The 27498-nt window shown below is 33.5% G+C and overlaps 1 protein-coding gene across 2 annotated transcripts; it reads left to right on the top strand.

The window, feature by feature from the left end:
• The first annotated feature begins 1069 nt into the window (after window positions 1-1069).
• Window positions 1070-20005, top strand: LOC136981524 (uncharacterized). 2 transcript variants are annotated; one of them, XM_067277829.1, is made up of 2 exons: window positions 1070-1086; window positions 18253-20001. In XM_067277829.1, exons 1-2 carry the CDS (start codon window positions 1072-1074, stop codon window positions 19528-19530), a joined length of 1293 nt encoding a protein of 430 aa, XP_067133930.1. In that variant the 5' UTR covers window positions 1070-1071; the 3' UTR covers window positions 19531-20001. The 2 variants fall into 2 exon arrangements, with proteins under 2 accessions (XP_067133930.1, XP_067133929.1); XM_067277828.1 differs by lacking the exon at window positions 1070-1086 and adding an exon at window positions 7775-7882 and having other exon boundaries at window positions 18253-20005.
• The last annotated feature ends 7493 nt before the right edge of the window (window positions 20006-27498 follow it).

Here is a 27498-nt window from a genome sequence, read left to right as displayed (position 1 = left end):
TATTAGGGCAAACGATGTTTCGTAACCGTTTGTCCTGGTAAATAATGAAGGAAAAATTATTTTAAAAAAGTAGTAATGTAAGAAAGTTCCAGTAAGCAGTGTCTCATTTAAAATGAAATTATTAGTAAATTGATGCATTTTCCTTAAATTTTCACAAGAATTTTCCTGTCAACCATGAAGTATATTATGTAAACTCTGTCTTTTTTTTTCTGTAAAACCATATTCAGAATGGAAACAAACTTTCCCTCATAGATCCAAGAAGAACCTAATTATGAAGGAATTTGATTAATTCTATGCCTCATTGTTCAAGTATCATTAAAATTCGTCTTAAAATTAGAGGCCCTAAAGTCCCCGCGACCTAAATAAAATTAAGAAGGGAGTGAACATGTGGACGATTATAAAAAGACAGGGAACTCCCCTCTATGCTAAATCTTTCAAAATTAACTCAGTTTAAATGATTTATCACAACAAAGAGTGAAAAAGTTAGACAAAAATCACAAAAAAATCGCAATTTAAATCGCTCAAATTATTATGAAAGTGACAATACTTTATCATTTTCAATCTAAAAGAAATCAAACAAAAGGATTATTAAATGCAAATTTCTCACATAAGTATTGTCTAAATAATTTTTAATTTACCTCAGCAAAATGCCGCAGATAATTTTTATAAACATATTTTAAAAACTTCTTTTCGTATTTAAAAAACAATTTTAGAACTTCTTACAAAATTCTCTTCTCGTATCACTGGTGTAACAACTCTTCAAATTGTTACCTTTACAAAAGTGATGTCACGTGTATCCAGGTAAAAAATTGATTCAGGGGTGACCATTGGGGGGCCGACGAGTATAGACCTTCGTAATTACGACTCAGAAGCTTCGGGTGAGTGAATTAGCCTGTTTTTTTTTTTTATATTTAACTGACCTTAGTGGTAGGAAATATCAGTTTTCTCTCAACCAGTGGTTGTCGATGACCGAAAATCATATATATATAGTAGGCGGAGCTTTGCTTAAGTAGTTTACTTTTGCCATATAAGAGAAGTGTTGCCAAAGTATCGAAAGGATTGCGCCACGCCATGGCACGAACAGAGGTGAGTACACTAGTTTTACATCTCTAATAGACACGTGATTAGGATTCCTTAAGTCTAGTACGTGAGAAATTTATATTTTATATATAATTTTTTGTTTATTTTCTACGCAAGGAGCCAAATATTAATGCTTAGAAACACTCAAACACTTAGTATTTTTATGTATGGTATATGCTTCTATTTATCGCTTCTCTTCATCACTACAGTTAGTTTTATAGGCAAATTTTTATAAATTTTTCGACTGGAGTTTACTATTACATAAGAAAAACTTTCTCTTAAATTCCCTTAAATGGGGAATTTTACGTTTTCATCTACAGAAACGTGTTTTTCTTTTTTTTTTTTTTTAGGTTCGCCTGAAAAGTTTAGGTTGTGCGATATAATGAATTCTAAGTTAAAACTTGTATTTCAGGAAAGTTGTAACTTACCCTTCTTTAAACATATATAAAAAAGAGCAAACAATAGCTTGTGGAGCGTACAAACAGTTAGAATGACCTCACAAAAATATGTCGTATTCCATATAACGATTTTTGGCTGACGGTGGACACACCTATTTTCGATTGTTGCGCGAGTTGTAACTTATAATGTCTTTTTTTAAATTATTAATTTGATCTTTTAACAAATTCGGGCCAATTATTACGAGAATAAACGAATTTCAGGGTTCGAAACTGAGAAATCTCATTGTGTCTCCACCTATTGTTCGGTACAAAAACTGCGTTCCTTTTTTCAAACTTGTTCCCTGTATAGGGAGTAAGAGCCTTTTTTCACACCTATTGTGAGTTTGATCAGGACCATTATGTAGGTGGTTTGGGTTTGGACGAAATTTCCCGTATTTCTGCCAGCTCGGATTCGAACCCGGATCCCTCAAAATGGTGGGCCATCGAGAAAAGTAAATTCTAAGCTGTAACTCATTAACTATATTACAATAAAAAGGTATCTAACATTTGGTACTGAAAACACTAAGATTTTTGAACTGCAAACGGGAAATTTTTTCAAATTTACATTCCCAGTTTAAGTTAACTCGTTTCGTTTGCTTTCGTCTACAATGCCCCAAATTTTAAACCATTAGGACTCGTGATCTATGTATTAAATTTCTCATTTTGATGCAATAGTTAAAGTAAAATTTGGAACAGCTTTCATTGGCTGAAAAAATATTTTGGACATCGGTAGGTTGTAGCTGTAGGGTGGATGAGTCGTTACCTCGTTTCTTAGGTTAAAGTGTAATGAACCGAGGCCGCCTATGCACTGAATAGTTCTCGTTTTAGGTCACAGATGGCGGTATACAAGGAGACAATATTTCCCTGTTTAAAGAATTTTAAGTAAATCTTCATAATTGTTATCGGGAATTTCGAAAGATATTTTACATAAATAATTTAAAGTTTAATTTAATTTAAAATTTCGTATAATTTTATTATTTCTTCTCAACTTTTTAATGAAATTGCATGTAGCATCGTGCTGCACTGCTGCATCGCAACACGCTGCAGCACCATATCACTGCGTAACTATTTTCTTGAATATTACAAACAATTATGGATATTTCTAGAAATATCATTGTTGATTTCTGGTATGACACTTGTGAGAAGTCGTGTCATTTGCCCGCACCAGGAGGCGCCATGCGACGTTTCATCTCTCATATTTCTCATTAAATTATATGTTTCAATGCTATATTAAATATCTTATTGGCAACCCTGGAAAATTGCAACAAATAAAAGAAATTTTAGTAAATATGGATCTATTTAAAACTCTTCGTACTAAGACGCCATTTTCAATAGGTTTAAGCAAACTCCTATTAAGAGCGAGTCGGGACGAGAAACGAGGCCAAACGCATGTAATTCAAATCATGTGTACAAATTTCTGAAAATACGATCCGGACTCGAACCCGGATCCTTCTTAAATTCGTTGATTTGTATGTTACAAAAACGAGACAAATTCTTATCTAGAGGTGACATTCAGTATTGGTTTGTTGCAAATTATTGTGTTGAGTTTTTTCTATAAATTTCTTAACAAAAATCCATTATTAATGCCAAGAAAATGTTGCGAATCAACTCTGAAAGCTTGAATTTCTTTTCAATGACAGTCGTTTAACTGTTTCAACTAATTATTTGGGAAAAAATTTGCTTTTTAACCAAAAAAAAAAATTACTTTAATGGGTAAAAAAATATTCTAAGATAGGTTTTCATGCGATAGAAACCCTTACGACATGCTATAAACTGTGATCATCCGATGCCCTCCTCTGTAGCTTTGAGTCTTTGCCAGATAGTTTGTAACCAGTTTTGCAACTTTTTTCACTATTATTTTTACTGTTTGAACTAACTCTATGATATTTCCAACGCATTCCATCCCCCACATCTTTAATTTTCGTATATTTCATCAATAAATACTCCTGCATGAAGCTCAAAGACTATAATTCTGTATACTCTTTAATAGGGTGCATTGACACTAAATGCAATTGGATGCACTTTCCTTTTTTCCAGATTAAAAGGCCATGTAGTCCAATTGCATATAGATTCTTCCTTTATCTATTCATTCAGAAAATAAATTACTAAATAGAAAAAAAAATTGTATATATATATATATTCAAAAATTCCCAATATCCTGAAGGTCGTTCACGGTTGTTCAAGTTTGACTTGTTAAAAAAGATAATCAAACAGGATTCTGACTATTGACAGCCCGTAAAGAGGTAAACAAACTTCTAAAAGATCTTTTTTACAGATAAAGATGTAAAACACGCTTTTTTCCGAGTCAGGCATTCGAAAGTTTATATATTTTAACACCATATATCCGGTTGTTAAGGTTTTTATGGGATTCTTTCGGGTGTAGATGATTGTTCGAGATTATCAAAGCCGGCTGAGTGGGCTGCAAGACCCCCGCGCATTTGTGCAGGGCTTTGTACTTGCAGAAGCCCCGTACTTGGTAAATGTTATGAAAAGGCATTTATATTTTGCACCCAGCCTCGAAGTGTATCGATTGGTTTGATGAAAAAACATATCGCAATACACGGGCAATCTAGGTGTCTCTTTCAATGAGAAACTGACACCTATTTAGGTGTTAGACACGTGTATAAATCCGGAAATCTCCACGTGGCTAGCTCGTTCGTGAGGCGCTGTTTTTACCCCAAATATATGGGGCTGGTAGGGAATTGATCTTTCGTTATGTTAGATATTAATCAAAACACTAAAATTTTTTTCATTAATAATGCTATCTAAACGTGTTTTAAGAGCATGCAATCCTTTAAGTGCCCACACTTTTCTTGTATGGGCACTTAAAGGATTACGAGGGAACAATGAATCCTCTAAAGTGTTTTTAAATTAATTTTATAAGTAGGGAAATTCAATAACTTTTATAATTTTTTATTATGTGATGCTGCTCAATACAGTATATAGGCTATATATAAAGTTTTACACAATTATATCATTACATATTTACGTATCTTGCAGCAGCCATATGCTATTCTGTACTATTAACATGTAGAGCATCAACATACACATTGTAGACATATTACATAATGGTAGAATCAACTTTAATCCAATTTAATGACACTAAGTACAGGAAAAATTCAGGTCAGATGCTAATTTTTAAATGTTTAATGATGTATTTTAGGTGTAATACTTTAGATCCGTCCCTCTCTGTACTAGCATCGTCACTCAAAAACTATTTTAAAATTATCTTAATTAAATATTAGGCATCTTATTCCTGTGGGGCATCTCTCCTACATGAAACTATCATTTCACAGTGTCTGATTCTGTTCAATAATAATGTTTTCGTTCCTGTTAAACAAGCACTAAACATAGCGTGACATTAGTTTTGTTACGCTTTTAAAGTGCTCGTGGGGTATGCCAACAATTTTGTCTCGTTCAGATGAATTGTCATGGGGAACAGAATAAAGTAAATTGTGCTCAGGAAGCCAAAGAAAATCAAGGTGAAGAGGGGAGGATTCGATGCTTGTTAACACGGGAATTTATGAAAAAGCAAAGAAAAATGACTAATTTCAGCTTATTACATGGGTGATAACAGCTTCTGTTTTCTTATAATTAAAATTAAATCCTCAAGCTTCATTATACAACCGAAGACGTTTACTTTTTATCCTTCTTACTAAGAAACCAGTTATGTCCCAGAAACCTAGCTAAAATAAATATCGTCGTCTAAGAGGGGAAAATTCATTAAGTATTCCCCACCATCTTTCCTCGTTTAAAAAGAGATTTATGACGTCATTTATGAGTAAAGTGTGTAAAAGTATCAGAATATAAATTGTATAATTTAATTGGAATGAGTTCTCGAGAACAAACAATTTCACTTTCTCTATATTTCTTAGTAAAAAGGGAATGTTTGGCATGGAATAAAGGATATCCCTAAGACGAATTACCTCATAGGCCACTAGGTTAGCGTGTCACTGTTTATTTAAACTGAATTTGTCGAATTTATCGTCGCATCTTCCGGTTTGGCTGTTAATTAAAGTGAAGTTTAATGCTTATTCTTTAATTAGCTGTCGATTTTTATGACCTAAATCACGACTGATTTATTATCGAATAACTAGAAGAGTGTCCTTTTTCATACTCTGCTTATCACGATTTAATACCAAGAGAACACGATGACATATTCTTCTATAATAATAAAACTTTACGATTTATAATAAGCCAATACATAATTAATTATCTTACGAACTTCCTGTCAAAGGATAAATAATTATCCTTTAATTTGCCATTAAAACTTTAAGAATTATCTTCACAGTACAGTGAAAGTTTAAAGGCACTATCAGAGTTAAAAATTACCTTGCAGAGAAACATAAACTTAAAAAAATAATAAATAATTTTATTATTTATGTTATTTTATTACTTAATTTAGAAGTAAACTTCGTTCTGTATGCATTACTTTCACATTCACTTAAAATAATTAAAATTAATCTAGATTATGCGAAATTAACAGTACTTAATTGGATGTAGAAAAAAATAATTGTGTTGAAATTAATTACGTTTAAGTAACGTAGATATTAATTAATTTCGTAATGTTATTTTCATACCGAGAGAAATTTCGTCGATTTCGAAATGTTAATTTCTCGTCTAATCACGTTTTGAAATCGAACGAAAACAAAATTAAGAAATTAATTAATATTTACGCTTACAAAAAAAAATTGACAGCAATGATACTGATTTAATTATAATTAAACTTCAATAATGAAATAAACAACATTAAATATATTGTGCAATTGACAAAGTTGAAACTGATTAACTTTTTTAGATTTACATCAACTTAAAGGTTAATTTACATTTACTTTAAATAAAATAATAAAGTAAATCTTTATTTTATTTACTTTATATATAAATGTAAGTAAACAACGTAATCATCATTAAAATTGATAAAATTTTCTTTAATTTATTATTGTTAACACAGTTATATTTACGTTTATACGAAATTAAACCGATTTAATTAAATTCACGATGAAATTAACAATATTTAATCACGTGTGAAATTAATTAGAATTAACATTTAAATGAAATTAACAAAACTAAATTAGTAAAAAGTCTCGAGCGCGTGAATAAAATAAATAAATGAAATTAACAAGAATTTAATTCGGTATAAACAATAATTGCGTTGAAATTAATTACATTTAAGCGATAGATTAACTTTATCTTTAAATACGAATTAATTTTCAGTGGTTAATTTTTATTTACATACTATTTTTTTTTAACTTAAGTTTATTGATACGAAATTTCACGTGGCATGAAAGTAATATTATAAAATAATTAAGCAATATTCACAATTATTTATAATTTTATTTATTAAAACAAGTAAAAATGTGCAAGATAGGCAGAACAATGTAATTGACTGTCAACAAAGATGCGTGTTAATACCTTAATGAACGGAACACAATTGTTATTTAGTATTATTTACAGCGTGCCTTTAGTTAGATAATTATTTTTAAATCGATGAAAAGTTCGATAAGAGGGTGTACATTTAGCATTTTCGTCAATTCCCTCGCGTGTAAATGGCATAAAGTAATTATAACTAGAGGAAATTATTAATTTCGTTCGCATCTACGCAACTTTATCATCAAATAAGTGCTCGTTTGTGGTTATAAATAAGAAAAAAAAACCACCAAAAAATAAGGTCGTTCACTTATATAAATTCATTTATAAGCGATATCTCTTATAGAACAATACGAATCCAATTATCGAGGGTAACGTGCAATTTATAGGAATTATAAAAAAGATAAATGATCTCCCTAGTAATGAGTCGAGATATCAAAGATATCATATTTGTATTTCACAGTATTCTCGGACAGCATGGGTCTACGTAACTAAAAATAACTTGCCTTGACATTGTTAAATTTCCTCGTAATATCATTAGTTTATGGTAGTAGTAAGGGTTTTTACGGGTTTATCAGTAAAATTACCTAAAATGTCGATCGATATCATTAAAAAGAACCGACTAATTGAGAAAATGAGAGGTTTACGGTAGGGAATTTTAATTTTTTTTTCGCTTTTAAACTCGCTCGTTTGTCAGAAAGTTCGTTGAATCAGCCTCAAGCAGAGAAAACATTGCTTAAAAAAGTACTACTAACCTCGATATCATCATAACTGGAGGGGATAGACTCGGTTTTCGGATTTGTTCGGTTACGCTCGTCCACCAATCATAGCAGAAGTGCAAGTTCCAATCCGGGGTCACCGTTCTACATAGAACAGTTCCTCGTGTTGAAGGAGAAAAGACGTATTCGTTTAGGATATACCATGCTGTGTAGAGATTGATTTTAAAAAGGTATCAAATGGAGGGTGGTAGAAGAAAGGTGTCCGGTGGGCCAAGATGGGTAAGATGATTTTTTAAATATATTTTGGTAGAAAATATCTTATTTTTTTAATCGTGTTTAATCGAGTTCACCCGTCAGCGGTGTTCAGATTCGATTTGATCTTTGGTGAGGAAAGTGGGGTGACATTTGTTTTACATGTTTTGAAACCTGTATTTGAGTAAATGCATGTTTACTTTTCTGTATACAGACATAATTATCTGTAATTTTGATTTAAAAATTGTCTTTAATCAAGGCTTCCATCGCTGTCTTAAGGGGATTCGGCTTTGACCCTTGGTGAGGAAAGTAGGTGATATTTAAGTTTAAATCAACGTAAATTTACTTTTTAAACTAATATTTATGAAATATATATCTCTTTTACATAAGAGAAAGAGAAAATTGTTTATATCAATTCTTTTCTATTAAAATTCAGTTTTAATCGAGGTCAACCTCAGTGAGATTGGACATTTTGAAAAGGGGTGAGAATTAAGTTCAGATCAATATAAATTTGCTTGTGAATCAAGGAGACATAAATTAACTTTACTTTTATCGATTTTTATGCTTTATAATCGGTTAATTTATACGTAAAAATTAACACTCTTATTATAAATTAACCAACTTTATTATCGACTTGATTTAAGAAATGACCTAGGGTTTCGATTAAGTTAACAATTAAAACTTAAAAAAATTGCATTAATCTGAATTAATTTTATATTTTTGGCTTGAAGGACAATTCAAATTAATTGACTTTTCATTCAAGGGCTTAAGAATGACTGTTGTTAATTCATTGAAAAGGCAACAGAGCGAATGATCTGCAAATAATCAGTTGCAGCAATATATTCTGGATGATTTAATTGTTACGAATTGTTCTGTAAAATCTTAAATTAAATCAATTGCACTCATTAAAAAAAAGGAACAATCGCTTCTACTTTTCTTTATGTAAAGAGAGAAATTTTTAAGAGCGTGTGCCTGTAATAACTCGACACTCGACACAGTTTTTTGGACGAATTTAACACTTCCTAACCGATTTATTTTCTATTAAAACTAGTTTTAACCATTCTAAATCAGTGCTAATGTCGAATTAAACAAGTTTACTAAGCATTTATACACTGATCTTACTCTGAAAGTTGCTTAGGTTAGCTAACTTCTACAGAAAAATTAACCTTTATAACAGGCCCGAATCTAATAAAATTTAAAAATAAACTTAAATAATCTTAATTTAAATCGGAACAGCTCTAAAAATTTCTAAACTAAGTGGCTGTTAAATAAAAATATTTATTTTTATCGCAACTCTTCTATCAAGTGATTTAGTTTCGAGCAATCCTGTTTGAATTCTAAAATTACCCAGAGGAAAATAGGCATTCTGCATGACAGAAAAAAATTTGTCACCGTAAAAAAATGAATATTCTATACAATAGTTGTTGATTAAACTCTACTTGTAAGCTTACTTCTATATATAGATCTTATAATGTGACTCACAAATAACAATTCGTAGCTTGGGGGTGTTTCTAGATAGGCAATTCTTCGTATATCACGCTTAACTAGCATTAAAAATAGGAAATTGTTGAAGGAAGTTTGAACTTTTTCTTGATTATTCGCCGTCTGATCGAAAATATTCTTACAAGAAGTCACAAAGAATGAAGATAATGGAGGAAGTATCGATGTGCAAGACTGTTATAACACGATGTTAATTGTCACGTAAGAAATTAAGAGGGGAAAATAGATAAAAATCTTCAATATAAAGGAAATATTCGAGTGTTTTTGAAGTATATTCGAATTTTTTAAACAATAGAACAATAAACGAGCACTTATTGTACGAAGAAATGTAACATTAATTCGAATACAAGAGCATCTTTCTTATACTTCTGATGCTTCAGCGATTTTCTTTTCTGGAATTTCCCATTGAAAGAATTGAATTTTTGTGAAACTGCGATATACAAGATATATATCTTTATTATTAAACTATCTGTGTTATAGTTCATTAATTGTGTGCTGAATACCTACTAGTTGTTTGTTCTTATTATAATAACATTTATTCGATATTAATGAGGGACGAAATCGTGTGAAATGCCTTAGGAGGATAGTTCTATGAGAAAATATGGATGTATTGGGTGACAATGTGTCTATTGTTTACATTATAATCAATTAACACACATTCGATGTGAAAATATGAGGTCTTATTAATAGACTAAGCACAACTAGGCATAGCCAAATTAAAATTCTTAAAGCTATGCCTAATTGTCTAGTTAAACATCACGAGAAGTTGGCATAGTATTATGTTTATTAAGCATAATCTTCTATGTTTAATAAACATAAGCGTTATCAAGCTATATGTAAGGCTTCGTATGTTATGCCTCAATTAAAACGTCCTTACAACGTGTTAAGATATAAACACATACAAAATTTTCAAAATTTTAAATATTTCATCAATTTGTTGAAATTCAAGAGAGAATTTCACGTGTTGTACTCGCATTATGTGTACATTTCTCTCTCTCTTTCTCTCGTGTGTAACTAAATATTTTCACTTTCCAGCTATTGTTCTCGAAATTTGCTCTATATTCTTTCAAATTATTCTTTTTTTCGAGTTGTAGTCATTCGATTAATCGCTTCTAATTTAGCCCCATTATTGTTTATTTGTCCATTTAACTATCGAGTTTATACACTTACGTGACCTCAGAGGTCATCTTTCAATAATTAAGGGATTATTAGAAACACGAAATATCACTCGGGGTCAAGTTGAACGCTCCATGACCGAGGGCAAAATTATACTAATTTACAACGATCGATTGACATTTTCTCCTTTCCCCGAACACAAATTCGTTCATTGATAGGGTCAATGTCACTAGAGTCAATTGGGTTTGTTGTTCTTATTCATTTTTACATGTTCCACTTCATGCACTTGGGTCTTCAACATGCGCCGTTATTTACATTTTAAATGTCACAGAATAGCTCTAGGAATTTTCTTTTGAATACATTTATGTATCCCGTAAAAAATCCCAAATTAATCATTTAATTTTTAAAATTTGAAGTAATATCCTTCATACTTCATTAAATAACTTTCACTAGCAAAAAAGTTGTGTTTGTTAATGTTATTTTTGAAAAATTTCATTAGTTAAACTCAATAAATAATTTAAAAACGAAGAAAATTATATAAACGTGAAAAAATGTCAGTTTCGAGATTAAATACAATTAAGAAAACTGTCAATTTCTGAATTAAACGTAATTAAGAAAAAACTCAATTTCTGAATTAAACGTAATTAAGAAACTGTACATTTCTGGAATAAGTGTAATTAACAGAAATGACAGAAATTTTTGAATTAAATGTAATTAATAAAAAATCAAATAAAATTAGTGAATACGATATTTTTTAACAGAAATCCACGTGAAATTTACGAGTTTAATTAAACTGGAATTAACTTTAATCGAGTGAAATTAATTGTAATTTACTAGCTACTAATTACACAATTTAATTAGCTTAGACATATCTAATAACAAATACTTCTAATGAAATTCCATAAATTGTAATTAAGGAAATTAATTAAAATTAAATGAAGTTAATCAAATACTATTTTTTACTTCGATTCTAGCATAAAAAATAGAATAAGAAAAGAGAAAATTTAACTTATTTTCTACTTGTTCCAAATGATTAGGATGTTGATGCCCCTTTATTTAGTCTATCTGATGGCTCCATTTCCCTTTATTACTTTCCCCGTATAGATAAGACGCTCAGCATGAATGACATTTAACTATTCCATTTCCATGATTAATTTCCTATCTCTAATGATTTATGTTACAAAAATGAATTCAAATTATATCATTAATATTAATTACCTAATTCCAAATCCAATTAAATTACACCTATTTTTGATAACATAAATATATTAAGTGAGTTAATTTAATTCAAAATATTTTGCATACATTTATGCGTTAATTGTAGTTAAAAATTTATTTAATTATATTAATGACACCGACACGAATGAAATTAATAGAATCAGCTGTTTACTTGCTTTTAATCGATGTTTAAAAAGAATATTGTAAATTTTTATTTATTTATTTAATGAAATTAATTAAATAAATTGAAATAGAACAATTTAAACGGCATCAGCTGATCTTAAATACATTTAAAAATCAGTTAATGATGTTTAAAAATGGATTTCGGTTTAACGTATCAATATCGATACTAATAAATTGAAATTAAGTATTTTAAACGAAATTAGTTGTTCTTAAATACATTTAAAAATCAATTCATTATAAAGTTAAACCTCTGAACAACGGCTAATGAAAAATGTCCGTTGTTTAGAGGTGACTGTTATTGGAGGTTTAATCATTAGTAAATTTTAAAATCGAGTACTACTTTAAAGATTAATTGTTCTTAAATGTGTTTAAGAACAGCTGACGTAATAAAGCACTCAATTTCACATTATTGTTATCGAAATTAACATAATAATTTGAAATTGATTTAAAAAGCATTAGCAACAGTTATTTTTCTGTTAAATAATTAATTTTAATTAATTTTTTTTCATGTTTTTAAAATACAATTAACAATTATGATTACTTTTAAAACTTTTAATTAATTTTTAATCTATTTTTTAATCGATTACGCAGGAAAATAATAAGCTAAAAGTCAATAAGTTTCGGAGAATGAAACGTACTAATAATTAATTTTATTTTTAATACTAAATAAATTCTATTTTTGAATACATATTTTAAAATATTGGTTTTTCACCTTCCATAGCACAAGTGGGCCAAAATTATTCCGAAACAGACCTGTATTTGTGTATTTTCTTTCCTTGTTCGTACCGGTTTGGACTTTAGAGTTTAAATGCAATTAATGTCTTTCTTTTTTTGGTTTTTTATCAAATAGACTGAACAGAAAATCTTATAAAATCTAAAGAGGGTTAATGGAGATTACAGTTTTATTGCTCACAATTAAATTACAATAATTTTCCTTCTCGGTAAGAAATATTTTGCGAGGAAATGACATTGAAATCATTTACGAAATACGAAAAGAAAAACTTCTTTAAATAATTATTAATATTAAAACGGGTTACACACTTTAAATAACGGTCTTTGTTATGAATTTAAGCTATCCGGAAAGGTACATTTAGGGCAAGATGTGTAGAAAACGTCAGGTTGTCGACCCGACGTACAAGGTCGTTTCTACGTAGGCGCTATTACATTTAAATTCTCTATCAACGACACAATTAAAAGAAAGAAAAAAAAGCAGTTACAAGATTCTCCTTCTTGTTAATCTAATCTTCGTTTATATCTTTTCTTTCGTATTCTCACGCATAAGTCACTAACCCGAATTGATGGTGGAAGAGGGAGTTGCAGTCTCGTTACGTTATTAGTTGAAATTGTTTTACGTCACAGTCACGAACTTTTGCTTTTTATTGTGACGAAGTTTTCATATCTTTCTTTCTTGTAATAATTCATACTTGGGTTATTTTATGTGTTTTCGTGAAGGAGAAATGTCATACGATATACTTTAACTGTGGCGATAATACGCTTATGAGTTATAAGGTATGTCATTATATTGTTAATATGTTTAGCATTAATGAAATTTTTACGCGTAATTCTCTCCATTTATTAAAAATATATGACTTATTATTCTATTAGACAGTGTAAGAATTTAATTTTTCTTCTGGCTGAAGTAGGATTTTAATGGCTCCTCGGCTCGTGTGCTAAGTCTTTAAAAATTAATGGCCAGAGCTCTCGTGATTTCCGGGAGGCCCTAACTTTAGTTGGAAGAATTAAAGGGAAAGACCGGACTTATACATAAGCGAAACCTCGAGGCCTCTTTCTTTTAAATAATTATTTAGAGGAAGGCCTCTTACACGTTATAGCTTAGATCTACAAGATGAGGGCGATTTTAACATATCTAAAGCTTAAGACCTTTCGTTTTTAAATTTATTATTAATTGGAGGAGAGAAAGGACCGCTTGTTGCGATCCGAAACTGAGATTTAGAGTGATAAGAAGTCTAAATTAGTGCTGTATACCGTCCAAAATGGAGCAAACTTCTTAGAGTTATTTTGAATAGTACTCACTCATTTCAACAATTTTCTCTAGTTGAGCAGAAAAATAGGCGAATTTCAGTCGCCATTTCATGCGGAATAAGCATTCTTATAATATTCTAGGGTAATAAATTTAGCATCGTTAACAATATTGTAAATATCATTTCAGTTGGTGATTGTTCAGATTACCGAAAACAATACGAAATTAATCGCCAGAAAGTATATAAAAATGAAAATTGGCAATATTTTTTATTTAAAATAGCGGTTGAAATAGTTGAAACTGGAGCAACTTGTTGAAATGATAAGGCGGGTAGGGCTGAGAGGGATCCAGGAGGTCAAAAAATCAAAGATTTTTCTTTGAGTGGTCCGTCAACCCCCGTTTCTTACTATACGGCTGCCCCATTGCGGGCCTTTCTTCGTATTCATCATAAATTCGGGCCTGCCCGAACCCACGATAAGTAAAAACCGGGTTCTATCAGTGTTCATAAAGCGTTTTTTAAACTCTTTTCGTCCCGTGGACACTAAGAGGGCCTCTTTTAGCGAGTCCATTATTCGGCCACGCTCACAATGAGGCAACTGGGTGATTAGGGACGGGGCCCGACATATCCGGACGAACCACCAGAAGAATCCTTGGGGATTTTTCGAGCCGTCCGGATTCGATCCCGGGTCCCCCAGAGCGGTAGGCTGTCACCTCGACCGTTCGGAATAAAAAATATGCACTATTTAAACCAAATTAAAACTTAAATTAAGCTAAAGGAATATTTTACGTAACCGCACTGTAGACAAAGTTCACATTTAAGCAATGGGTTCGAAATAATTATCGGAAGGCCTTGACAGAAATAGTTTTATTACAGACTTATCATAAGATTTAGCGAAAAGAATTAAACTTTTATATCATTTGTTTTTTGCAACAGAAATTATTGTTCTAGTTTCGCTGTAATAAAAAATAAAACTATTTTTAGTCAAGAGTATGAAGTAATTCCTCGAATAATACAAAATATTCAGGGGCGATACAAAAATTCGCTCGGTTCTTCGAAGTAGTACGGTTGGAAAGCTTAAAAATCAGATATAAATTGCGGTATTTCTCACAGCTTTGACTTCTTTTCATAATTTACTTTAATTTCTAAACATAGGTTAGTGTTCTAATTTCTGTAAAATTCTGATAGTATCGCTAATAATAATTTATTTATACAGTTTTTGATGCTGGATACGATATAATTCTGATTAATGGAAGCTTCTTCCTGGAGTTTATAAAAATAAAATGGTGTTTGGTATGTCGAGAGAAGAGTAAAAAGACGAACAAACTCATAATGCGTGTGTTAAAAAAAAACAAATCTATTTTCAATGTGTTCGTTCATGCTAAACTCGTTTCCTTCTCCCTCCAACTGTTACAAGCAGGAAACAACGTCGGAGGATTTCAATAAGAATCTTACTCTAATTTTTATTCGAAAAAAATATAAAAAGTAGTGTATTAGAAATCATTTGTTACAGTTAAGCGAGTAAACTTTGCAAATAATTTTCATAAAAACTGAAATTTTCGTGAGGTTACATCAGCGATTATTAAAGCAATCCCCTATAAAACATATGGACGAGATTGGTTATGGTCTACATACGTTCCAACGATTGATAATTAAATAAAATTGGAACTTAGATATTTACTTAATTCTACAGAAAGTTTATTGATTTGTTTACATTTATATACATTCTAAGGAAAGTAAATAAATTAAATCAATATATTAACTGGAATCATAAAGGTAGAAGTGCAGTACAGCTTCGAAAAGTCAAATTTGCCTTTATAGTAGGGCGATTTGCATTTAATTTTTACTGTAAAATGCGATATTTTGTAGCTAATTTTCACTTTACAATAGCAGGATTTAGCATCCTATTTTTAATGAAGTAGTAACGTTTCTATAATAAATTACAATCACTATAACGGATTTACATAGTAAATGTCTCTAGTAAACTTTCTATAGGATAGGATAGTATATTGTGTAGATAACAAGTAATCAATAAGAATAGAAATAAATTCAAGGAAATGCTTAACTAATGATGCGTTTATTATTATTATTATTATTTATTTTTTCATTTAAGAAACTGCATTTTATTTTCTTCAATATTCTATTTATGTAAACGAATCCATGCATAACCTATGATAATATAAACAACACAAAGTAAATGGAGCAAAGAAATTAAAATTTACATTAGAATAATTAAAGTATTGAATATTAAAACGATATTTTCTTAAGTAAAATTCTAAGGATTAGTTTGTAAAATTTTACCACAATTTTCTTACTTAATTAGCATGTTTTAGAGAGAGAGAAAACGGAAAAAACTATAGAGATAACATCAAAGAAATTGTCTTGGATAAAGTAGCTTGTAGGAAAAAATTCAAAAATCTTTATTTAGTGTAGGAGAAATGAGAAAAAAAACAATCGTGATTGAGTTATAAATAAGAAAATTATATGCTAAATTTATTAATTTTTCATACGTGCCTACTGAAAAGTTTAACACTAGCTCTCTCTCTCAAAAAAGTTAAAACAATGAACGTTTATCTGTTTAAAAAAGGGAGGAGGAAATAAATGTTCTAGTAGTCCTCATTTTATAAGATTTTACGGAAATTTGATCTAGTTTACTTTAAGTTAATCGCCTTTTTCCCAAACTAAAAGGGCCCGTTTTTGCCAGGCCCACGATGATGCGGAAAGTGCGCATCCCGATTCGATCCCGGGTCTACCAGACAGGTATGCTGACGCCCCGGTAATTAATCGAGTTTAATACTAATGTAACATCCGCACACGGAATTAGGGAATAAACTGGTTTATTTTTAAATAATGCCAGTTATTTTTAGAAAAATTTTATTATTGTTCTTATTTTCTGGTTAGTTGCAGAAATGTCGATTGCTACTGATATAATAATAAGTGGAACGTCTGATGTCATTGTAATAACAAATAGCAGAATTGTTTTGTTTTTATGAATTAAGTAGGCCCTATTGTGTTCGAAGATTTCTTTATTTATTTTAAACCATAAGGAAAGTTGGCTAGACGGTCGAGACAATTAAGGCATCAGTCTATCATTATGGAGAATCCAGAATCGAATTCCAGCTCCCAGGAATATGCCTGGCCTCACCCGACCGCCCGCCCAATTGTGGACCTGGCTGAATCCACGATGAGTATGGAAAAGGCTTCTTAGTTACGCGGCATAAAAAAGTTAAAATGAGCAACAAAAATTCTGTCAAGTTCTGCTTTTTCCTGGTGTTAATGAAAATCAGAATACTTTAGGTAAAAATTTCACGGGGCATTATTCTTTAGTTTTAACTTTAAATTACGTTTACTATACATAAAAACACTTTTTTCACGCTCCGTGGGTATTAACAGGGCATCCACCGTGTCCATTATGATTAATAAGTGTCAGCCAAAGACATCATGAGCCATATGGGCTAAGTGACGAGAGATAAAATTATTTCGAAAATTTCTGTAAATACAATCCAGATTCGAATCTGAATCCTTCACACTGATGCCTTTACCATCTCGTCAAAGATGCTGTTAGCTTCGTGTAGTATGTATGCTCTAAATCAGTGATTCCCAAACTTTTTCGAGCCACCGCCCCCTTGGTTCCATAAACTTATACCCAACGCTTCCTAACCCATTTTCCCTCGTATGAGAAAAATTTGGAAATATTGTTAGAAAAACTTTTCTATCAACCTCGCGCTTTGTGTCCTTACCGTACATTGTTCTACACATCCGGAAACCATTAAACGCAACGTTTCTTCTTACCCGTTTTAAAACAAGAAAGAGAAAAGTTGTCATTGACTCCAACCTTCGCTTATGATCACTGTCCTTCTCTCCAGCGCCTCTAGCCTCCCACTTGCTTCTTTTCGTCTCCCTAGATTTACTCACCGCCCACTTGAGAACCACTGCTCTAAATGAACGTAACAATATTGCTTAACAGTAGTGCAACATGTTTACTATCACTTTATATACTCTCTAATTCTCAAATACCATATTTCTTCTCTGAGCATGCCGATTTGGTTCCCTGTTCCCGAAATCCGTTATATCGGGGTCTGTCGCGTCAATAATAATTTAATACCAACGTATTTCTTGTAATGATTTCAAACAATTACGAATAATGCAATTATGAAATTTCCGTTCGATACAGAGAAAAATGCTTTATACTGATTTTAATTGTGTCGAAAATAGTGTAAAACTGGCAAAGAACTAGAATTTTAATTAGAGATGCTTCACGTTTTTGTTCGTCTTCGTAGGACACGTGTAACATATTTTAGAACATAGAACGATGCAATACGCTTTAAATTATTATTTTATAATATAAATCTTTTAAAGTATTTAATATTAATTAATATATTTGGCTTTATTTTTATACAGTGCTTTAACTTCCTCTGCCTGTTTATTTTATCTCTGGCGGCAGAAGGTCAATTTCTCGAAAGTTTTTTCAGTGGTAGACGATCGCAAGACGATGGAACTTCTAGCGATTTTGTTGACGGGACCAGCAAACATTTTCTCAGCTTATTATTCTCCCCCTTCGATAATAAACAAAGCGCCGGAGGCATTAGTGAAGGGGGTGGAATGTTCTCTCTTTTTGGACAGCCTTCCCGATCTGGATCGGTAAATTATGAAAATTACAGATCACCGCAATCTTCGTCGGTATACGAAGAATCGCATCGTGCTTACTATCCTTGTGTAGGATGCAAAAATCGTCAAACTGATACCTCACCAATTCGACCCCCTCCACTTCCTCCCCGTCGTCCGGATGACGATGACTACGAAACGGGAGCATACACCTGTAAAGGATGTAGTAAAGGCCCAACAAATCAACCGATCAAAGATATTTCCGTTGGAGGTGCGTACGAATGCAAGGGTTGTTCTCACGATTATCCATCTTATTCCGCACAAGCTGAATCTTATCGATCACCGAAACGATACCAAGAAAGTTACGAATATCCGAAAATTCACCACCATCCTCAATATCACGTTATTGATACAAAATTGAGGGTCCCTCCTATAAAGTTCCGATTACATTTGTCTCCTAAAATTACAATAAAAACTAATGCACAAGATCCGTTGGAAAGAAAACCCGTACAAGACGATGAAGATTACATTCCACCAGAAGTTCATCATCATCACGGTCATCATCACGTTCACGGTTATTATCATCCCAAAAGAGATGGAAGTGGTGGCCATATCGAGCAACCGTACGGTGCCCAATTCATTAAACACAGCCAACCGATAAGAAATAAATACGATCCTACTTTTAGGATTAAAATAGATCCAGAAATCTTCACCGATCCTCCTCCTTCTCCTCCTCCTCCACGTACCACAACTAGCAGTTCTCGTCTGGAGGCACGACCGAGCCGTCAGAGCGCTGCTGCCACGACAAGAGCAACAACAACTACTACTACGACAACAACTCCTGCTCCAACAATATCTTCTAATGCTAGATCAGCTATAGATAGTTTGCGTGAAGCATCTGAATCGGGGTTTGAGTCCGCTCGAAGCTCTTCTACGCAGAAGAAGCACAACTACAAGGGAGCCATCTGCGACTACATCCACGACCACGGTGCCCACAACGACAGAGAATCAGAGAGAAGTGGAGGAAACAACGGCAAAAACAACTGCAGCTGTAGAAAATGTTTCCATCAATGAAGTCAGCGTGGATACCGTTACATCCACGACACCCGTATCAGAAAAGATCCAAGTAACTACACAAGATCCACGCGTTGCTATACTTAAACTAAGAGAAGCAGCCGAATCGGGTCGTAACCCCTTCGAAGCTCTGCTTGCTGCTAGACGAACGACCTCAAACAACAGGAAACTCAACCCAAGAAATTCAGAAAAAAATTGAAGCTGTAAAATCAGTTTTACACAATTTCAATTTGTAAATTACTCCTGGACTTTGAGAGGAGTTCGTTTAACTTTACCTATAGCCACGTGCCCGATACACCCGTGGCTATCACTATTTAATTATGCATATACTCCATTCTAAATAATAATACTTATGAATAGACAGGTTCCGTTACAACTAAGCCAAATTGAAAAATTTTGTTCTATCAAATCTATGGTTCGGGTCGAAAATTTGATCCAAACAATTTAATTCGATTTTTATAATCAATTAAATTATAATTTATTTAAATTTTTAATAGAAAATATAAATTTCTGTTCGTTTAACATTTTATAAATATGTAACACGTGTATAGATATTTAAAAATTGTATACGGTCAATGCGGAGAATGTGTTTACAAATGCCAAAAATGGACCTCGTTTAAAATGTATGAAAACATTAAAGATTTTTTTTCTACTTTGAAAAGTTTTTAGTTTGTTCAATTTATTTTTTCAATAGTCCACCAGTGACGGAATGAATAAATCCACCATACACTGGTAATTGGGCCATTTTAATGAGGCCCGAACCATTCGAAATGGCACGAACCTCATCAAAATGAATCCGAGTTGTCTTCACGTGTCTAACACCTAAATAGGTTGTTTCTCACAGAAACAATCTATTTAGGTGTTAGTCAAGGGGAGATTCCTGATAGGCAATCTCCCCTTGGCAGATTGTCCCCGTGTTCCGTTATCTCAATCCCTCACCCCACTCCCATTTTTAATGTTTTACAGTCTGTGTATCGAAAGAATTAACTTGGCTATTAACCAATAAGCATCAGCCATTGATCACTAAATTGTGGCACGCTACTTCCGGTTTCTTCCTCGTGTCATTGCCATTATAAACAGTGTTCACGTTCTGGTATTGGAATGCGAGGGAAGTTCACTATAATCGTTGTTAAGTGTACGATTCTTAACAGTTAATACGGTTTATAAAAAATTAACACAATTGATGAAAAAGTCGTTCTGCCATCTAGTGAGAGAAAATAAAATAAAATTCACATACTGCCTGACATATTAAGAAAGGTGTTGTTTGGTTTAACTGAAGCCATATCACGCGTGACGTTGATCTCAAGTTGGTTCTTTCCATAGACAGACTATAATTATAATGCAATGGCTGAATATAAGTGTGAATCATACAAAATATGTCACGTAGAAAATGAAATGTATGTAACCCATCTGTGTCTATTTTTAGTACAATTTGGTACTTACAAGCAGCGGAGTGGATAACGTCGCTGAACAGTTGGTCTCGGTTCGAGCACGATCAACGGGCAGGTAGCCGAGAGTTTTTTGGTTTTCTTCGTGTGTCTATCATCCAAATAAGGTTCATTCAAGTTTTCCATTAAAACTCCTCCTCCCGCAGCTTGCCCATGAATTGCACCGTCGCATCGCAATAAACCAAACTCAAAGTATCCGAATCACAACGTTGTAAATTTTCTGATCGGAAATGATCAAAACTCAAACCCGGGTGCCCCGGTGAAACACATTAGTAACTTTACCACTTCGGCCATTCGTCAGTCGCTTTTAACTAATTGAATATTGTAATATTCTCATTTATGGTAGCAACGGATAAACTCTCTGTTTAGCCTTCCCTTACAATAATACAAGGCTAAGAAATTAAATTATGCAGTAAAACAAACACTAATGGCGTATAAAAATCAGCGATGTAACGTAACTAATTTAATATTTTTTCTTAATTATAGTCAAACATTTATATTAATTGTAAATTCGGTCAGACCCACAAAACGGAAAAGCCGTGTGGGATGAGGTCCGACATATCCGGGACGACCAATCTCGATTTTTCGACTCAAACGGATTTCTTTCCGGGTCCCCAGAACAGTAAGGTGGCATCTTACCGCTCGGCCATCCAGCCGAGGTTACTTCGTGTCGATCATAAATTCAGTTAGGCCAGGAAACGGCAATTTACATCTTTGGAGCTTGAAATGGCTTTCCGAGAATGTTTCTGTTGCTCCCGATGCCACCGTCCTGCCCTTTTCTTAAAATTACAATTTAACACTTTGTTCTGTGAGTATTGAAAATGTCTGTTTTCCTAAGTTCATTATGTGTTCGTCCAAGTCCACGATGTATCGTCCTAGTGAAGAAGGACTCGTCCAACGTAACCAAGACGGAAGCTTCCTGGCCTCGCTCACGAAAACTTTGTAGGGTCCGATCGGCTAATTTTAGAATGACACGCCGAAGATTCTGCCGCATTCGGTTATTTGGGTGTCACCTCTATCTTCCTATACAGAACGTTTCTACCGATAACAGATCAACAGCTGGTAAATTACTACATACTACGATAGACCTGTACAGTGTAGGACAAAAATAATGTAGCGCAATGGTTTTTCTCCGACGACAGTCTACTTTCGTATCTCGGGATCAATTTTCCGGAGTTTATGTTTTATAATGATTACGTCAAGGAAACCGATTTTTTATTCATCTTCGTGATAAACGGAGGAGGTAAAAAATTCTTTTCATTGCACATAATTATTCTCAGTGTGAACGCTGTACGTTGTTTTAGTAATTTATGGTCGGTAGATGTGTGGTGGAAGAGATTTACACGTATGACGAAACCCGAAAGGAATTAATTTTAAACGAAATCTAAATAACAATGACTAAATACACAAAATAGACCAGTAAGACGCAAAAAAATAAATAGAGCGGTAATAAAAACAAATTGCAAAATTAATAAATAAAAAATTCTCTTGTAATGGACAGATAAAATGTATAGCTCAGAGGCACATTTGACAATGAAAGCTCTTTGCCAATTGCGTTGCCACTCTCTACTCTTAGAAAATATTGTACTTATTTCGTAAACAGAGTAAACGGGAACAGCTGCTCTTAAGATTTTTTCCATCGACGTAGATTCCACCGACTTTTGATTGGTTAATGGTACCGTTTTACGAAGTATTCGCGTCGAAAGTCGAACACCGCTCGACTGGCTTTAAGCTCGTTTTACGCCCGGCTCCGGCGCAAAATATCACGGTCACTAAAGATAATTACGGGGGAAGCTTTCAGGCTGGTTTTTACGCAACTGGACTCTTAGTCTAAGAAGGCGTTTTTCACGCTCATTTTGGTCGAGTTACCCATCGAATTTAATTCGTGATCCCCTTGAGTGATATGCCGACACCTAACTGTCACAGTCTTCCGTCCACCCGAAGATCCACCGAACAGTGCAACGCCCCGTAGATCTTCCGCGACTGTATCTTCACGCTAACGCAGAATCTGACGGTGGGAGCCGTTACAACCGTAGTTAAAGGTAGCAAAAATTGTGAGCAAATTCAAGCAGCTCTGTCCGTGTCCGCAAAGAGATACGTTTGGAAATGCTAGCAATTGCAATGTACTGTACGTTAGATTGCACGACCGCTACAGTGACAAACTGAGGCAACCGCAGACCTGTCAGTTACATTAATGCTACAGTATGTATTACTCTCGCATATTTTTCTTCTCTTACCCACGATGTTACAACTTCCACTCCAGATCCTCATACTCGCGGATGGTAAAGCTCCATTTGATCTCACAAATACTCGATGGACCACGTATCTGGAGATAGAGCTAGCCAAGGAAGTGTGGCAACGTGACATAGCCATTCGAGGAAAACCTTAACCGTGTGTTGTCAAGCATTATCTTGCCGGAAATGGTAATCTGCACCTCTACCACGAAAGTTAACACACGACAGTGCACAATTTCCTGAACGTATCTTTAATGTTTTGTATTTCAGATTTTAATATATTCTGGGGAAGATAAAATTTGCATGCCTTTATATAAGACACAAATACCGTATTGACAAAGTTTTTAAATTGATAAGATCCTCTGATTGGAAAGATTAGGGTCGAGTAGGTTTTACGATAGACACTAAATTTAAAATTATTTTAAAAATGATTAATTTTGCATTGTTATATATTATCAATGATCTATAAATACAGTCAAACGTGTAAACAATGGCCACGTACGGAAATATAAAAAGCAAATCCAGTAACGAGTTACGTATCTTTCCTATCGAAAGAACTTAACATTGTGTTTGGCGCCATCTGTTGCGAGATTTTATATTTAAAATTTTTTAATATTATTAATTATTACAATACGGAGATAGAGAAAGCTTAATTTTGATGGTAGGAACGAGTTTTACTTTTTAAAAAATTACAAATGGAAATAACGAGTAAAATCTTCATTAAGTTCGACCCAGTCGAGATACCGCGAGTGACTACCTCTATTTCTCACTCTGTTGATTTTTAACCACCGAAATTTAATAGCATCGATACTTCTAATACCCAAGCCTCCCTGCAAAATTTCGGACATTTTCGACAGAAGACACGGGCGTTATTAAACTTCAAAGTAGGTGAATCGAATCGTACCCTCCACACAAACATCCGTTTGTACTGTACAGGGGAAAAAAACAAATCTGTTTTGTAGGACAGTCCGGAAAGTAAAATTAGCGCTGTTTGGGAAATTATTTTGTACCCATGCCTTTCGACGTTCCTGAAAAAATGACCGCCGTTTACACGGTCGTTATTGCAGCTGGTTACTGTTACCTATGGTTCCAAAATGGCGGCTCGTCTCTGATTCCAGCTATCGGAAGACAGGGAACGATTGGGATGCACGTTCTAACCTAACCTAACCTATTCTAATAAATTACCATAATTATTACCAACAAAATTATTAGAATAGGTTAGGTTAGGTTAGGTTAGAACGTGCATCCCAATCGTTCCCTGTCTTCCGATAGCTGGAATCAGAGACGAGCCGCCATTTTGGAACCATAGGTAACATTAACCTTGCAGCTTATATTTGTAATTAATTTGACGGTGACAAGAATTTCGAAAAAGGAGACCAGCACGAAACGGAGCGTGCGTAACGAAGAGGAAATTGGGAACAAATGAAATCGAATCGTGACATCGTAAGTCATTAGAGTTGGATTAAAGATAAATCCTTGTTTTCATTGTTTGCCAAATCGTTTTACTCGCCCGTTCATCATATTATCAGATCGCCAAATAAATAAATACTATTAGTAAAGACGTCTTATATTAAAAAGATTCATATATGAATTATAAAATCTATATTGGTTTGAGTCGATCAAAATGGCGGCATCTCTAGAGTTTAAACCGTTTGTGTTTCCTCAATATGTTATTAGAAAACGGCAGCCGTACCCATATCAATTTTGTAAAGTGTTAACGGGTATTTTCTTTACATTGAATTTCTCATTCTCACTCGCCCACCAGTGGCCGAGTGGATAAAACCTTCGAACAATGGTACTCGGTTGCGAGTTTGCGCTAACTAACCAATTGGCCGGGTTTTCTTCACGCGTATTCGCGTAAATAGGACCCACCTATCTACGCGAGCATAAAATATTCCACAGAAAATTGCTCTCGAGAGGCACTCCACTTGGCAGATTGCCCACGCATCGCGTTGTCTTATTCCATCGATCGATCAAGTTTTTTCAAGTCGAAATGTTTTTCCGCAAAAATTGTTTGCAAAATTAAGCGCTATATACCTATTATCTTATGTTCGTGGAATAAATGTGATAAAATAATGTACAGTACATTAGTACCAGAAAAAATTGACCAGATACTGGATTTAATTCCAGATGCGCAATGCTTTTCAAGACATCCGACAATTCGTTCAAAGTGATTTAGAGTTACGACAGAAGTTGAAAGCGAGTCTTGATCTCAGTTAAAATTCTAGAAATCTACAACTATAATAATGAATATGTTTTCTTTCTAGATTCTTAATTTCATGAAAAGATTTGGTAAAGTCTCGTTGAGTCTGACTATAGGAGGTTTCTTTCCAGTCGATAAAAAAATCCCCTTAAAGGTATTATTTTTCTCGAATAAGAGACAATACGGAAAATTTTACAGTAAATTTTAGCTGTTTGGAAAATTATTTGTTTAGCTTTAAAGGATATTAATGACCCGCCAGTAGTCGAGGGGATAAAATCACTAAACTATGGTAGTCGAGCCTCACCGACGGGCTAGCAACGTAGACTTTTCTGGGTTTTCTTCGCGTATATAATACGTAAATGGGAGTCGGTTTTCCGTAGAAAGTCCTCTCGGGATGCATCCCTCTTGGCGGGTCACCCACACGTTGCGTTGCCATATCTCATAAATCCAAAGCGATCCAAAAATTTTAAACAATGACCCAATAAAAGTGAAATGAAATTATTCTTGAAGAATGGATTGTATTAATGAAATTAGGCATAGAAAGTTCACCAAAAAAAGGCCTCCCGGGAGATCTTTCTACGGAAACAGGTCCCTCTTTAGATGTTAAACACGTGGAGAAAGGCAGAAAATTCCACGAATCCACGACCCGTTATCAGTGTTTAGTGGTTTTATCCACGTCGAACCGTTTAAGAATGGGTTTTCTTTATTTTTCTCCCTCGTTTTAATTTTTATAGCTTTAAATTTCTTCAAATAATCAATAAATATTGAAGAAAGTTTTTAAAATTTCAGATGGCAAGTACTTTGCATACGGTGTTTTCTACTCTTTTGAAATTAAAAAATGTTTTGTAAAATGTGAAGCCATTTTTTATCGTTATTAAAGACTTTTGTTGATTTTGATGAACTGGCCAATTGTTTATCGGCTGCATAAAAAATTAAAACTAAAATAGCTGATTGTTGGTAAGATGCCGCGCGCTATTCACAAACTCGGCCCAAATCTCATATTCTATCATGGACAAAAGGAATTGATACATCGTTCCCCTTTGCTTAATCCACGTAGTGATCCCATTACGGGCCAGACCTGATCTGTAATGGAAGAACTAGTGGGCCATCATCCGGATACGCGCTACCCATAAAACCAAGATAACACAAAGATGTTTTTACGATGGTATATCGAGACATTTGGAGCGAGGAGGCCCCAATCCCAAGAAGGCCCAAATTGCACGATTAACAAAGAACAGGAAATTATTGACTTCTACGCGATTCTACAAATACGAAAGAAACGAATTAATAATATTTGTTCGTTGTCCCATTCGACTTTGTGGTACGTTGACGAAAACTGGGCCAAATTAGCCCAGATTGCAACCAATGTCACCTCGCAGCACCGATCCGACGTTAAATCATAGTTTGAATCTTTTTGCATCCGCATAATGCCCCTTTTTATAGCTCGCGCCTCTCTTTTTTAAAGTCTGCTGGCACCGCCGATCACGATGATTAGATATTCATTCACCAAAAAGAAAATCCAAACTCAATTATCCATTACCGACGACATACTTTAGTCCATTATTATAATGCAATCCATTATTATAATGGACCGCATTGCCCAGTCACTAAATTCGAGCTTTTGTAAAGATTTATCCTGCCGGACCCAGAAAACTTTAAAATTACTGCAAAGAAGAGCCTTAAAGATGAAGCATTGGAAGGTATTACTAAAGTATATAAATCGGCAAAGATCAAGTAATTCTGGCATCCAACAGACTTGGTGACAAGTCATACGATACTTTATCAACTTTATACGGTAAAGTCACCCGCACACCGTCTGTTACTCGAGTCCAACGCGAACGACGTTTTCAAAGGTAAAGACTATAAAGAGAAAGCTAAGAAATTCGTTGTGTAAAGATAATTTAGAATTATGTGTTGCTACCCATTGAAAAGAAATTGTTAGATAAATTGGATGCGGAAGTAACTTTTAACAGATCTACGCAATTTCTAGAGAATTCAAACGATTACTGTTATTAGTGGACGGCACGAAATACGCTTTTCAACCACTCGTTAATGTGTCAGAAGTGTTTGGTTCCGTTTGATA

The sequence above is a fragment of the Centruroides vittatus genome, unplaced genomic scaffold (assembly GCF_030686945.1).
Source record: "Centruroides vittatus isolate TY-2023 unplaced genomic scaffold, ASM3068694v2 contig_767, whole genome shotgun sequence".
Lineage (NCBI taxonomy): Eukaryota > Metazoa > Arthropoda > Arachnida > Scorpiones > Buthidae > Centruroides > Centruroides vittatus.
This window is presented reverse-complemented; position numbering and strand designations above follow the sequence as displayed.

Bases quoted from the DNA above. Each gene is read 5' to 3' on its own strand.
- LOC136981524 (XM_067277828.1), top strand. From the start codon at position 7,841: ATGGAGGGTGGTAGAAGAAAGGTGTCCGGTGGGCCAAGATGG. The intron at 7,883-18,252 runs GTAAGATGATTT...ATTTTTATACAG, and splicing joins TGTCCGGTGGGCCAAGATGG to TGCTTTAACTTCCTCTGCCT.